This window comes from Aquarana catesbeiana, linkage group LG01 (genome assembly GCF_042186555.1).
Source record: "Aquarana catesbeiana isolate 2022-GZ linkage group LG01, ASM4218655v1, whole genome shotgun sequence".
NCBI classification, from domain to species: Eukaryota; Metazoa; Chordata; class Amphibia; order Anura; family Ranidae; genus Aquarana; species Aquarana catesbeiana.
This window is the reverse complement of record NC_133324.1, coordinates 829,892,258-829,908,775: the sequence shown is the minus strand read 5'-3', so window position 1 is coordinate 829,908,775 and position 16,518 is coordinate 829,892,258. Positions and strand designations below refer to the sequence as shown.

General features: G+C 39.7%; 1 protein-coding gene across 1 annotated transcript in view; it reads right to left on the bottom strand.

Annotated features, from left to right (window-relative positions):
• The window catches only part of GABRA2 (gamma-aminobutyric acid type A receptor subunit alpha2), a 309,547-nt gene that overhangs the window by 93,335 nt on the left and 199,694 nt on the right, over positions 1-16,518 (bottom strand). The window contains exon 6 of the mRNA XM_073608489.1: positions 12,056-12,138. Within this exon, the coding sequence (XP_073464590.1) occupies positions 12,056-12,138 (83 nt within the window). The remainder of the gene's footprint in view (positions 1-12,055; positions 12,139-16,518) is intronic.

The window sequence follows — 16,518 nt, the reverse complement described above, 5'->3', positions numbered from 1 at the left end:
AACAATAGCCAAAGAGTTATTTCAGGTTTTCAGCAATGTATTCATTCCTAAAGAGCTACTAATCAACCGGGGCACCCTGTTTATATCCGAAGTAACTAAAGAGCTGGAAAACATAGGTGATGTGAATTACTAAATTAGTCAACCAGGAAGACAGATGTGTCAATCGGTCGCTGTGACTAGCCCATTTCCCGCTCCACCTAACTTAGTAATCTCTGTCAGGATAGCGGAGGCTCTGTCAAAAGCTCAGCAACAGGAAACAGGAAGCTAGAGAATGTGTGCTCTGCAATAAAGCAAAATTTTCAGAATTGCCTGGTCAGACATCTGTGACTGAACATGACGTTATTACTTTACCAGGGGAGAGGGTCAAGTGGAAACCCTATCGAATTTCAGAAGCCAGATGAGAGGCAATTCACCAAGAAGTAAAAACGTGCTTGAACTGTTGGTTATAGTGGAGACAAATAGTGATTGGTCCAGTTCTATTGTGTTAGTGCCCAAACCAGATGGAAGTTGGCGGTTTTGCAATAATTTTCACCTATTGAATAAGATCACTAAGTTTAACACCATGCCATGCATTGAAGGACAGATTGATCGTCTAGGGACAGCCCAGTATATAAAGATGTTGGACCTGCCCAAAGGGTACTGGCAAATTCCCCTCTCATAATCGACCAAAAAACCCACATTTGTAACTACAGACGGGTCTTTCCAGTATCGGAGGATTAGCATGAAATGTTGGGTTAGGAGCTGTAGTTTCTCAGGCTTTTAAGGGGGAAGAACATCTTGGAATTTACCTAAGCAGGAAACCGAAGGTCCATGAAGTAAATTATTCTACCATTGAAAAAGAGTGTTTAGCAATAAAATGGGCTTTAGATTCTCTTCAATACTATCTCTTGGGTAGACATTTTGAGCTGGTAACAAACCATGCTTCATTAGAATAGATGGCACACAACAAAGAGGCCAATAGGAGAGTGAGGCAGTTCCTAGCCCTTTAAGCATTTAATTTTTAAGTGAAACACCACCGAGGTGTCCAGATGGGGAATGCATATGCCTTGTTCCAAATTCACACATGCCTGGCAACCTGTGTTCCAACCCTAGGGTTGAAACAAATGGGGGAATTGGGTTTGTGGCAGAAAGCCAGGAAAAACGAATAGTTGTGTCCAAGATGGGAGATGTATTTGTCCCAGATTCAAGCAATATATAGACTGTTTTTCTTTCTGTGTTGTGTAGTGAGCTTGCTTGGTTCACTGAGGGGAAAATGAGCTCAGCTGAAGTGTGTCTGAGTACTCTGGGCTCTATAAAACTCCCAGGCTGCTTAGGGAGGATGCTCCAATCCTGGAATAAGATCTTTGAGCAGGACAGACTGGGGAGAAGTGACTTGCTTGTGTGGTGAGATTAAAGTGGAGTTCCATCCAAAAATAGAACTTCCGCTTTAAGGGAAGGTGACCCCCTGACATGCCACATTTGGCATGTCATTTTTTTGGAGGGGGAGCGGATACCCTCAGCTCCCACTTCCTCCCAGCGCACCGCAGCACCAGAAGGGAGATCATCTCTCCCACCTCCCTCTCTGCAATCATTTGGGACACGTCACGGGTCCCAGATGATTGCCTGGCCAGTCACGACGTGCCGACAGTAACAATGTCAGCGCCGCAGAGAGGAGGGGGAGACGAGCGGGGCTTCATTCCCCCGCATCGCTGGACCTTGGGACAGGTGAGTGTGTGTTTATTAAAAGTCAGCAGCTGCAGTATTTGTAGCTGCTGACTTTTATTTTATTTTTTTAAGCTGAACTCAGCTTTAAGTCTGTGTGACTAAGGGCTATGATTTATTCTGTGTTACTGTCAGGTGCCTGGGCAGCAGTAGGTTGCTCCAGGACAGTTAGCTAGGATCCAGTCTTTGGACTTAGCTGCCCAGCGTGGCAAGGATTTATTTTCTGTTTTTGTTTTATTTTGCTGTTTTGATGCCTGTACTTTGTGGACACAGACTTTATGATTAAACCACACTTATGTTTTACCAAGATCCTGCTGTGCCTTTTAACCAGGCTGTGAATTCATTCAAGACGTCACGCACAACCTGCTGCTGAGCTAATTCCTCACAATATCTATATCACAGATATATAAAAATCAAAAAGAGACCCAAAATCACTGTACTTTCTCATTAACCAAGCAATCAGTAAAGTCCATTTCAAGAATCATATAAAGTATTACCCCAAAATGAAGTGGGTTGTGCCTATAAACATGGATCATATCAGGTTATTGTGACCGTTGATTTTTAAAGAATAAATTCACTTTTATAGAAAAAAAAAGGAAGCACTTTTGCAGTTTAAAAAAAAAAAAAAAAAAAAATATATATATATATATATATATATATATATATATATATATAGTCTTAGGAGCCTGTAGAGCCTTGCGCCTACAGGCTCCAACAGCAGATGGCAGGTGCAACGTCAGGCTCCATCAGACTAAATACAGCTAACTGCTTGTACCTCCTGTACAGGCAGGTATTGAATTGCAGGAAGTGTCAATGATCTATGAGTGCTCATCAATGCCCTTGCAGTTCATTGAGAGCTACAAGCTGTCTGTCATGATAACAGACAGAACTTGTAGTTCGTTTATACACGGAACTCTGAATGAATCTTGCGGCTGTCGTGCTGATTTTAAATTGTGACAGCAGGTGTGGGGAGTGGATCCTCCACCCACTGTCACAATGGTGGATCAGAGGGTGCTGCTTTAGTAACATGTTACTTGTAATACCATGAATACAGGTGTAACATGAGACGTGTTACTAAAGGTGACCTTATCCTTTAAAAACTAAATAAAAAATATAACAAAATTCCCAGTTCAACGCATAAAACATATCAGTTAGGAGCAACCAATTAACTGTGTGCCAATAATTAAATTACACTGACAAATGTAATCTATTGATACTGAGAGATTTAACCTCTTGCTGGCAGTCATCTATACAGGTTAGAGATACCCGGGGAAGGTGGGGGTGTTAGTTTAATCCTGCTGCTAAAATCACTACTGATTATTCTTTATGTGTAGCAAATGATCTCTAAACAAATGAAAAAAATGGCTCCCAGTGGAGTAAGACAAGCCATTCTTTGAATCAATGTGCTTTCCTTCCACCATAAGTGGAAGGAAATAAAATCGCTCGATTCCCCCATCAAGGCAGTTAGCATTGATGGGGGAATGCCTCCTACAGAGCTACTGTAGTCTGCCGGTGGGGATCTTTCCAGGCTGGCAGAATAAAATGATTACTGCTATCAGCTATAGCCACTGGCAGTAATCGCATGTAAAATAATCCAACAGGCTGGTTGTACCCAAGTCGTTCCAATCAGCCTGCCCATACCTGGATCGAAATGTGGCTGGTTTCTGCTGAACCGGACGAATTTCAAACCATGTATGGGTGGCTTAAAGTGGTTGTAAAGACTGAAAGTATTTTTTACTTTCATATATTCTATGCATGAAGGTAAAAAACCTTCGGTGTGCTGCTTCCCCCATAGCCCCCCTGTCCATCCAGCGATGTGCATGGGAGCCTTCGCTGCCCCAGGACTTCCTCTCCTCATTGGCTGTCAATCACAGTCAGTGAGCCAATGAGGAGAGAGTGGGGGGCAGGGCCAAGCCGTGGCTCTATGTGTCTTATAGATGCAAAGAGCAATGTGTTTAGTGATTATTTTGCTAATCCTAGGGATGATTTGCTGATGCTACTTAAAGTGGAACTTCAGTCATTTTTTCATCTTTCCATCTATTAAATCTTTTTCCCTTGTTGTTTTAACTTTGGATAGTAAAAGTCTCGTGAGAGTCTGCCAGGAAAGGAGGGGGGGTGAGTCATAAGAGGGCCAATGAGAGCTGCAGAGCTGGAGGTGTGCCTGTTTAAATCCAGGAAGTGAACAGCGAGCAGCTTTAGCTGCTCACAGTTAGAATGGTTGCAGCCTGACTCAGTGGAGGGAGATTTTTCAGCATATTTGGCAAGTACAGAATCACAGTATATATAAAATAATATGCAACGTGGTTGGAGGGAAGCTTCAGAATGGAAAAGATGTTTTTATTGCAAATTATATGAGCAGACTGCAGTTATTCTTTAAGTTCTGCTGAGCAGCTTCAGCTAAGAAGTAGTTAAATCTCTGTAGCCCCTGTAGCTCAAGCTTAAAGATCATAATCTTGAATATTAAACCATCAATAAACAATAGGGAAAAACACACATTTCCCTGTGGGATTTATAAAGTATTATGAAAAAGCAACATGTTATCTAATAACATGCTTTGCTGGGGTTTTTTTCCTTCCTCTGGATCAACTGTCGGTATAGGATTATTTGGGATTATTGGGTGTATTTGGGATTTTATGTTTTTTACTTCCCTTGGTTGAACTAGATGGACTTGTGTCTTTTGTTCAACCTGACTATGTAACTATGTAGTAAGAATCTTCATAGTATTTTTACCGGAAAAAGTCACTGGCATAGTAAAACCAATATAATCCTCATGACGATAAGCAAGGTTACGATCAAAGGTGCTACACCTCAAAGTGAGTTATTAAAAAAACCATGAAACTTTGTGGCATTTTTAAACTGACATTATATAAGTGTGTGATGGCTTTGAAACTTTGGCAACCAAGAGTATGCAAAAAATATATCACAACAAACAAAATAAAGAAACTAAAATAAACTGATCCAAAACCATTTTAGCTACAGCTCTAGCTATTTTAACATACGCTGCAAAAAATATAGTAGTAAATCACATACAACACAGCTGACTTCCTATTTATGTCAAGTGGTTCATTGGAAGACTATAGGAACGCTTACTGATGTTGTGGGCTCATGAGCCTGTGGATGTTCATGCATTTAACAAATGCGATCCCTAACTGATCTGCTAATTGATCCCTTAACTGATCTGCTAATTTATCCCTAAAATGATCTGCTAATTGATCCTTTAACTGATCTGCTAATTGATCCCTTAAAATGTACACTTTACCTAAATGTGTGTGTTGCTGTCCTCAATTTGCAGGGTGCAGTGAACAAGTAAGATAATTTTCATGGTTTATGTGCAGATATGCTACATTATGAAATGTGTGTTAAGATATTGTGGAGTGAATTGTTTCTTCATCAGTAAATTGTTAGAATACAAAAACTATATTTAGCCCTGGGTTCACACTGGTATGGCTTTGAAATCGCGCTACTTCCGCGTGATTTCAAAGCTGCAGATCAGTACGATTTGCACTGCCAATTTAATTGCGGTATGCAACTTCATTTAATAGGAGTCTAAGCAAGTCGCAATATAATCGGAAAAGAGTGCAGGAACCTTTTTCATAATCGCTGCGACATGAGTTACGGCGATATGAATGGTTCCTTAGTCATGCACCTATTTCAAAACAGAATCCCCAGTTAAAAAAGGGTTTAATCACTATTTTTTCTTCTTCTTTTTTTTTTTTTTTTACCAAATATTCATTGTTTTATTCAAAAGCCTATTTTGTTTTATTATTCAATTTGTTAATTCTCCTTTACCCTTCTATTTGATTCCAGCTGTTTTGTAGTTTGAAAAGAAGATTTGTTACATAAGAAAGGGAAGAACTGCATTTTCACCTGGGATTTGCAGAAAAACTTTGCTGGATAGACTTAATGCTTAGTTAGTTATAGCATAGCTTAGTTAGGCATATTTATGAAAATACTGAAATAATGTTCTCATAGTGACCAATTAGGTTATTCTTTGTGTTGTAAATAACTTTATACTGGGGGGGGGGGGGGGGGGTAGCAATGAAAATGAACATCAATGGTGATATCAATTATGGCTTACACATGGGTATCTCAACAGGCCAAATAAAAGAAGCAAGGTTTAGCTCTCTGTAGACATGTAGATAGATATCACTGCCCCAAGCCTGTATAAAAATTCCTCCAGATGATGATGACCAAAAGGAATGTTTCACAAATTCAGGAGGATCTGTATGATCACGCCCATATTGGGTGAAAAATTAGAGAGGGGTGATCCCAGACAGGACTCCAGTGTGCTTTGCCCAACTTTATAAAAGATTGATGCAATCTGACATCCTTGGTGTGCTACCTCCTGATTTCCCTGCTAAGGTTTAGCCCTCATTTGTGTCTAGGGTTCTGCACTGGACCTGTTATAGCTATAACATGGGGCTCCCTGCAGCCTGCTTATAGCTACACAAAACCAACATCACAACCTAGACAGTAGGAGGGGGTTAGCACATATATATATGGATGCGCAAAAGGGCGTACCCATACGTCCCTTCGTAATCCTGAGCTAGCGGGCATGCCCGCCGCATGCCCGCAGGCTTGATGTCCGCTGGTGGCCTGCGATCGCGATGGGGAAAGGCAGAACGGGGAAATTCAACAAGGCATTTCCCTGTTCTGCCTAGTGACATGACAGGGATCTACTGCTCCCTGTCATTGGGAGCAGTGATCTCTGTCATGTCCTAGGTAGCCCATCCTCCTACAGTTAAAACACGCTGAGGGAACACATTTAACCCCTTGATCGCCCCCTAGTGTTTAACCCCTTTACTGCCAGTGTCATTTACACAGTAATCAGTGGCTATTTTTGGCTCTGATCGCTGTATAAATGTCAGTGGTTCCAAAATAGTATCAAAAGTGTCCGATCTGTCCGCCGCAATGTCGCAGTTCTGATAAAAATCGCAGATCACTGTCATTACTAATAAAAAAATAATAATAATAAAAATGCCATAAATCTATCCCCTTTTTGTAGATGCTATAGCTTTTGCGCAAACCAATCAATGTACACTTATTGTTATTTTTTTTACCAAAAATATGTAGAAGAATACATATCGGCCTAAACTGAGAAAGAAATTTGTTTTTTTTATAGATTTTTTGGGGATATTTATTATAGCAAAAAAATTTGCTTTTTTTTAAAAATTGTCAGCCTTTTTTTGTTTATAGCTCAAAAAATAAAAACTGCAGAGGTGATCAAATACCACCAAATGAAAGCTCTATTTGTGGGAAAAAAATGATGTCAATTTTGTTTGGGTACAATGTTGAACAACCACGCAAAGGCTGAACGTTAAAGGGACGCAGTGCCGAATCGCAAAAAATGCTCTGGTCATTAAGGGGGTAAAATCTTTTGGGGCTGAAGTGGTTAACATACACATCCATTTTTTTTTTTAGATTTTCTTTTACAGAACATTTAGCAGTCACACATTTGCTAGTTTCCCTTTGAAGCAGAATAGAAAATTAATTTAGAAAGGCTGTGTAAGAAATAATATTACAAAAAAAATGATTAATGTATGAGTACTTTCTACAAATCACATGTAATTATTGATTAATTGACACAGTTTACAGACGCAGGTTGGACTTGCTCTTAGAGAGGCTGGAGAGGCAGTTTTCTCATTCACCATTGTCTGCTCAGCTGGTTTTATTTAGCTCTAACATATTCACTATCTGCTTTTTCACAAATTCATGAATAGCTATACAAATGGCTGATAAAACTGGGCTAATCAAATTTGTCTTGGTTCCCTTTATGAATATGACCCCAGAGAGGAAATGTCAGGTGATTCCCACATCACAGCCGGCACCCAATCTCAGATAAGCAGGTCCACCTCTGAGGCATTTTTAGTATTGCGATGAAGGCGCTTTGTCAGAAAGTACCTAAAATGTAGCTAATGTGCTTTGTCAGGGAATAAGTACAGTACAGCTAATGTGCATTGTCAGGAAATTCCTACAGCACAGCAAGTGTGCTTCTTAAGGAACTCCCATAACACTGCAATGTTCTTCTTTATAAAGAGCTTGAAGCAAACTAAAGCGTGCTTTATCAGGGAATGCCCACAATAAAGCAAATGCACTTTGTCATGGAACACCCATGTTGCAAACACTGTATGGTTCGCCAGATAATTCCACAGCAAAGTATGCTTAGTCAGCAGGGCCAGACCAGGATTTAAAAAGAGGCATTCATTGCTTTGAAGAGTATAGATAACATATGTAATCTGAATAAATAACCATGAAAGTGAACATTCTGTAGTTCTTTTCATAAACTTAATCACAGCATGTGTAGCTATAAAGCTGCAAAAAGGCAGAACCAATGAATTAAAATGATTTAAGAGTACTAATGTGACACTAACTGTACCTCCTGTCATTAAAGTTTGGTCTACATGCCAATATTTTAGTTGCGTGCAATTAAGGTTTCCTTTCCTATGCTGAGAATGGACTGAGAGATTTTGACATGATCAAATGAATACTCTTCCTCCCAGACTACACACACACACACACACACACAGTTTATCCCAATGAAATGGCAAGCGTTTCTGAAGGGGTCAGCTTGGACCTTTCTGTAGGATTACAAGCCAGTGCTATCTACATGTGTGAACGAACACTATTAGTAGTTGTCTACAACCTTTTTTTTTAGTTTTCATATATTTAGGTCTCATTTAGTCTTCTAACTGAAAAGAATGCGCACCCTGTGTGGCTGATATCTCACTTTAACAAATTATAAGGAGAATATCCAAGGCAGGGTAAAATGCAACACTCCCTCTAGTGATTAATCTATAAACTGCCATATGGAATTCAATAATATAAATGGAAGGGCAAGAATTTTTTTTTAAACCTCACTGTACACACGGCTGGACTTTTTGACCAAACTTGTCCGACGGAACGAATCCGTCGGACAATTCGACCGTGTGTGGGCTTCATCAGACCTGCAGCGGACCTTTTCTGTCGAAAATGTGACGGACTTTAGATTTAGAACATGTTTCAAATCTTTCCGACGGACTCGAGTCCGGTCGCAAAATCCGTTTATCTGTATGCTAGTCCAACGGACGAAAACCGACGCTAGGGCAGCTATTGGCTACTGACTATGAACTTCCTTATTCTAGTCCGGTCGTACGTCATCACAGTCGAATCCGTCGGACTTTGGTGTGATTGTGTGTAGACAAGTCCGATTCGACGGAAGTCCGTCGAAAGTCTGTCGGAAGTCCAACGAAAAGTCTGACGTGATTCAATCCGTCGAAAGTCTGGTCGTGTGTACACAGCATTAGGTGCACTGCAACATTACTAATTGAAAAAACAGTATGTGCTCACTAGAAGAAAGCTATACTTTCCCATATCTTTTGCCCCTGCAGTGCAGTATGGATGCACATTTTGCCCTAAATTCCTACTAAAGAATTGAAGGACGCATGTGACTGTGTTTTGACACATACAGTATATTCTGTAGTCTAAAATCTGTATACCATATAGGAAAACTGTGCTGCTCCAAGCGCTGGTGCAGGGCCTCCCAGAGACCCCAGCCACTGAAGGTGCAGGTGTTCTAAGAGCTCGTCCGGCCGATGCTAAACGCTTGCAGTAAAAACACATGTAGCAACACACCATGAATCAGCTTGATACTGAATAGTACTAGACTGGCTTCAGCTGGTCTTCTCCTATGCTAAGCCCACATGGAGGATATAATCTGAACCTGGTCTAGTACATTTCAGTATCAGGCTGATTCGTAGTGTGTGGCCCCACATTCTTTTACTGCTAATAGCTGTATAGTGTGATATCTAAGGCTCTGGTGCCTCAGACCACTTGTCTCAAAAGATTTGGAGTGAGATTTGGTGTGCTGTTTACTGGTCTCCTTGCTGGAAGGAAAGCTATACTTGAGGACCTGCAGTGCAAGGATCACCTTTCTTCTGATTCTGTTCACTCTGTACTTCCTCCACCCCTTATGCTGCTTCCTGATCATCAGTCACCATGAAGACAGCTCTGACATGAGGAAGCAGAGCTTCACTCCTCTACCAAGATGACTACCTTTACACCAGGGGTGTCCAACCTGAAGCCCCAGATGGCTATGAATGTGGTCCAACATAAGATCATAAACTGACTTAAAAATGTTGATTTTTTTATTTTGGAATTTTACGCTTAGCGAACACATGCGGCCAAATAAAAAAATATAGAGTTCTAGACATATATATATATATATCCCACTCTTCACAATCATGCCTTATTCATGTCATCAGTTTTCTGCAGCACATATATTTGTGAGCAACTATTTTCATGGATGCCCCCCCGCCAGAACACTCCGATCAGCTCTCTCTGCCATTGGCAGAGAGCGCTGATTGGGTGTCTGTTGGATGCTGGTTTTCCTGATGATGTGTTTAACATAAAATGCATAGAGGCTGCGTGTCCGCTTTTCACTTACGTCATATCCGGTCTTGCTGGTTTTCAAGCCCTGGGCTGTGGAATGCACGCCATGGCTGCTAGGATGACGTGCAAATTCACTTTGTGCTGTACATGTTGGTGCTAACATATAGCATGTTTAACCACTTGCTGACCGGCTCACGCCGATAAACGTCGGCAGAATGGCACGTACAGGCAAAATTAACGTACTTGTACGTTACCCTTTAAGACACGGCATTGTGGGCGTGCGCAAGCTGCCGCGGTGCGCCCGTGCTCGGCGCATGCTCCGTGAGTGTGATCGCGGGTTCCACGGACTCAATGTCCGCGGGGATACCCGCGATCGTCTCACGGAGAGGAAGAATGGGGAAAAGCTGATGTAAACAAGCATTTCCCCATTCTTCCTAGTGACAGGACACTGATCACAGCTCCCTGTGATCGGGAGCCATGATCAGTGTTGTGTCACACTTAGCCCATCCCCCCCACAGTTAGAATCACTCCCTAGGACACACTTAACCCCTGCAGCGCCCCCTACTGGTTAACCCCTTCACTGCCAGTCACATTTACACAGTAATCAGTGCATTTTTAATCGCACTGATCGTTGTATAAATGTGAATGGTCCCAAAATAGCGCCAAAAGTGTTCGATCTGTCCGCCATAATGTCGCAGTCACGATAAAAATCTCAGATCGTCGCCATTACTAGAAAAACAAAATTATTAATAAAAATTCCATAATACTATCCCCTATTTTGTAGACGGTATAACTTTTGTGCAAACCAATCAATAAACGCTTATTTTACCAAAAATATGTAGAAATATATGTATCGGCCTAAACTGAGCAAAAAAAATGTTTCAAAAAAATATATTTTTTGGGGATATTTATTATAGCAAAAAAGTAAAAATATTGGGTCTTTTTCAAAATTGTCACTCTTTTTTTTGTTTATAGCGCAAAAAATAAAACCGCAGAGGTGATCAAATACCACCAAAACAAAGCTCTATTTGTGGGGAAAAAAGGACGTCAATTTTGTTTGGGAGCGACGTCGCACGACTGCGCAATTGTCAGTTAAAGCGACGCAGTGCCAAATCACAAAAAGGGCTCTGGTCTTTGGCCAGCCAAATGGTCCGGGGCTTAAGTGGTTAAATGTAAGTAGGCATTGCTACATTTACCTGAATTTACCTATCGTCAAGAGCTTGTTGCGCTATGATCTCCTATATGTTTTCTCTGAGTCATATTGCCTAAATACTGCTAAAGAAAAAAGAAAGGGGATCATCTCTACTTATGTTGCTGGTTACAAGAAATCCATCATAGGATGGCTTTTACTATATTTAGCTCTGGTGAGTTTCAATTTCTCACGCACGTGTGTGGTGGAGCATCACTTGGAGGACATTACATTTATTTTTATATATATATATATATATATATATATATATATATATATATATATATACACATACATTTTTTTTCTTCAAATCACAGTGATTGGAATTTTCTTTTTGTGAAGATTTATTAGGAATTGATCCTACATATTTCACTGGCACTTTTTTATATTTTGTATGTTTAGGTTTATACAAAGTGATCACCCACATTAATTATTTTTGAGTTAGCACCACAATTTTCTTCATAAACTATTAAACATTTGATGTGTTTTCTATGTTCTATTGTTAACAAAATATGACTTTGTGAGATTTGCAAATCATTACATTCTGTTTTTATGTAGATTTTACACAGTGTCAAAACTTTTTTGGAATTGGGGTTGTAAAACAAAAATAAATTAAGCAGTTTTTGGTTATAATATACAACTAAACTGAGGATTTTATGTTTGTGTAGAGCTCTATTCCACTAAATGCAGTAGCGAGCCATAATTGTGTCTGCAACAATAAATGTAATAATGACACAAAACAAGTCAGTACATTCTAATTAACAAATGACCTTCAAACAAAGACAGACAAATACTTACAGCTGCCAAATTTTAATGGACAGGCATGAGCATCCATAGGAAAATCTTCCAGATGCATAGGGCATTCAGCTTGGACGGTCAGCCTAAGCAGAAGGAAAAAAAAAAAAAACAATATTTTTTTCTTGCCGAAAATTAATACAAAAGGGAAATCTATCCCACAACACAGCAGAAGAACCCAGAATAACTGAGATAAACCTGTTCTATTCAAATAACATCATTAACATTTATATCTGCTCATTTTATTTCCTTTTTATGTGGTCCTTCAGCCAATATTCAGAACATAAAAACATTTCAAATAAACACAGAATTAACATAACTTGTACATTTTTTACAACTTCACCAAACTTTTAGCTATTGTCATGTCATTAATGTAGTGGTATCTGCACATTTAGCTTATAGTGGTCAAATTAGGGCCCTTTCACACTGGAGCGGTTTGCAGGCGCTATTGCGCTAATAATAGCGCCTGCAAAGCGACCCGAAAGTGCCGCTGTCTCTCCAGTGTGAAAGCCCTTGGGGCTTTCACACTGGAGCGGTGCGCTGGCAGGACGGGAAAAAAAGTCCTGCTAGCAGCATCTTCAGAGTGGTAAAGGAGCGGAGTGTATACCGCTCCTTCACCGCTCCTGCCCATTGAAATCAATGGGGCAGCGCAGCTATACCGCCGGCAAAGCGCCTCTGCAGAGGCGCTTTGCAGTGGTTTTTAACCCCTTCTCGGCCGTTAGCGGGATTAAAACCTCCCCACTAGCGGCCGCATACCGACGGTAAAGCGCCACTTACTATAGCAGCGCTTTACCGCCGACGCCGCCCCTCGCCCCAGTGTGAAAGGGGCCTTAAGCTGCATGCTTCTTTGTTTTAGCTCAGAAGAAAATAATGTTTAACTAGTATTTTCCTGTATGAAACTGCCCTGCAAAACAACTGTACTGTGATCGAAATGCTCATTGATTTCCACAATATGCTGTGCAGATTTTCAAAACACACCATACAATGAGTGAACTGGAAAAAAGACAGATGTACTGTAAATGTGATCACTTTTGAAGCTTCTTTTGGAAACCTGATTTTTACCATACTTGACTGTAAACAAAAATGGTCTGCATGATTTAAATGAAAGGCAACCAAACATTCTTTAATAAATAACTTTACTAGATTTCTAAATGTTAGCTACTCCAAAATTACACTGGAAGGAACAGCATACATTTCTTACAAAACAGAACACATGCTGCAAAATGGCAGTGATTAAAATGACTAAATTAGAAAAGGTGACCCTGACTGGAGGACCTTCCAGAACTCCCGTCCTTTCCTCATCTCCTCTCCCTCTTACCTTTCCTAATCTTATGCCTTTCCCCTACAATTCCAATCCTGCTTTAAACGAACATATCATTATAATAATACTGGTTATAGTTTAACTTCCTGACCAATACAAAAACTGGAGGAACGGATTGGCCATTGTGTAAGACCCTCAATGTGACATATTTTACGTTTTGCACATTCCTTCTAATACAGAGCATGCCTTTCCCTTTTCAGGACTGAGCTAGTATCAGTCCTTCCCACCACACCCTATATACAAACCTTCCTATTCAGCATGCCTTTGGTACATAAAGTTTATAACACACATCTTTGATGTATTTTACTGATGTTTAGATTATTCATGTCCATTGTTTGTATAAGCATTCTTTGCTGTGTCATCAGCCAATTGATACTAGAGGTTACAATCATATTACATACAATTGATGGTTATGAAGCAGACCAAAGACCTACTTATACCCTTCCCAACCCAATGCTGTTTCATTTTTAGTGCTTCTGTAAACCTGTATTATTTCCAATAAAATAGTTTGAAACAAAAAAAAAGAAAAGGTTTCCCAAGTCATATTTTTGCTCCAGGGGAAATGTTGTACCTACCTCCAAGAATAGTTGACAGAATTCCACCCAATGCTTTTCTTAAAAACATCGAAAGGCTTAAAACGAACAAAAAACTCAAAGGGCAATGATGCCTGTAGGCAATGGTGCACCCAGAACCTCTGAATTATAGAAGAGATACAGATGGATACACAGATCAATTTATTCCAACTCACCTACAGTTGTTTTGGGCTATCTGCGCTATTCAAGGTATGGAAACAAATGTGTAATTATAGCTATAAAAGACCATATGACTGCAAAGAGGGACCTTACACATTCCCATTGGGGTCCCACTACAAATAGTTACAGAATAGAAACCATGACTCTGAAGCTGTCATGGATGTGATGAATACAGACAGTCTTGTACTTAACAATGCTTTTACTCACAAGATTTTTTGGTTTACCTCCCCATGAGCCTAATAGCTATCCTTGTCAAATCTTCATAAAATAGCAAGAAATAAAAAAGGCTCATCAGCCTTTATTCAACCGAGTGGAAAGTATTTTAGCTCCCTTCAAGATTACTAATGTCAATTGTGCCTTTTGTGGATAGCAGGACCTGCTATATATCTTCAAGTCACCTCTGCAGCAAACAACATATTTATCTTTATATTAATATTTAGAAAACTCTATTAAAGCGTGTTAAATGTTAATTTATGATTCAATAATGAATAACGAGGGAAATAATTTGTTAATCTCAGAACAAAAATCAGTATTCTAAATTATTCCTGACCTCTAACCTATATAAAATACTCTTGAATCTTAATCTGACCTTAAAATGTAATTATAACCTATAAACACCATCAATTCTAAGCCTGACACCATCATGCTTAAAAATACACATGCATTTTCCTTAAAGTACATAATGCAATTTTGCAATATTTTTAGGGAGTTGTGCTAAAATTAAATGTAAACCCACTACTACCTTCCCAACATAACCTTTTTTGCAGCAGCCATAGGAGAATCAAAGGGGAATACTATAGCGTGCCACTTGAGTCTGTTGACATCACATCAACGATAGCGGTGCAGGGCAGTAATCTCAGTGTTTTTGGATGTCTACATAATTTGAATTATTCACAGAATACAAGGAGATCTGTGAATGAAAAGAGAAAGAGGGGGGTGGAAAAAGAATACTATCACTTCCTCGTATGAGGGGCTCAGCTCTCATAACTGCAGCTTGCTGGAAGTACAATCATAGCTATACTTTCTGGCATGAATGAAAGTACGATTTTTACACTACAGAGCAGCAATCTATATGTGGGCTAAACATCACTAACTTTTTACACACCTCTGCCTTGTGTTTCACTTTAACCTTTTAGTTTAGTAGTTTTGATCCCCTCAATGGTTTTATTTAAAGCAGAACTTCAGCCAAAAATAACAAGATAAAAAATAATCACACATTACAAAATAAAAAATAAAAAAAACAGCCTTTGCTGCATCGTTTACCTGCAATCCAGAGATTGACCACTATGCTATTTTCTGCCACTCAGTTTCCTTAATCTGAATTCCAGTGTTAATCAATCTACTTTCTCAGAGCCCAGGTTGTCCTAGACCTGCTGAAATTCAGGTATTTACTCTTCTTGCATGTAAAAAATACATTTAATGATGTATGAATGATTTCAGAGCAGAGCTGCATTAAAGTGTAATTTTAGACACAAAATTAAGTTCTGATAGATCACTTCATGCTGGCCGTATTTGCAGGTATAACTATGTAAAACTTTAAAAAATAAGTGCCTATACCAGGGGTATACAATTAGCAGACCTCCAGCTGTTCCCAAACTACAATCCCATCATGCCTCTGCCTCTGGGTGTCATGCTTGTGGCTGTCAGAGTCTTGCTATGCCTCATGAGACTTGTAGTTCTGCAACAGCTGGAGGTCCGCTAATTGCATATCCCTGGCCTATGCTGTTTAAAATCCAATAATGCATGGTCTCACTCTGCTTTGCACATTCTCAGTTGGTCTCTATTTTTGGCACTGAGTCTAAAATCAGGCACTTGCTTCCTTGTGATAAACAATGAAGTTGCCTTCTCTATTGTAAAATATTATAAAACGGTGAGACTAAAAAGGAATTGGTGCCATTTCAACTTCAACATAAATCAACTTCAAAAAAGTCCATAAATAAAGTTCATAAATCAACCGTGATAATCCCACATCATGAAAATGTGTTCTTCTTATGTCTGAAAGGTGATCTTTCAACAAAACACCAAATTCCACGACCAATGTGAGAAGTACCCACTCACCATAGCTCCAGTGACCTCTATATGAATAAAGGTCAGTAAGCGCTTTGGATATATGTTGTCCTATCCAAATCTATCACAGTCTCCCGATCAGGTATACCGATTATTTTCCAAGTCTCCCTTTCTCTCTTCAAATGATATCACCACCATAAACCAAAGAGGTACTTTAATGTAGTATTTTTATCCAACCAGTTTAAAAGTAACAAAGAGGTATTGCACTTTGAAATGACTGAGCCATGCTGATGTAATTCCTGAACATACGCTCAGGAGTTATGGCCGCGGCATAGCTCTCTCAATGGACAGCACTCTCAGTGACATCACCAGCAGCACAGCGCTCT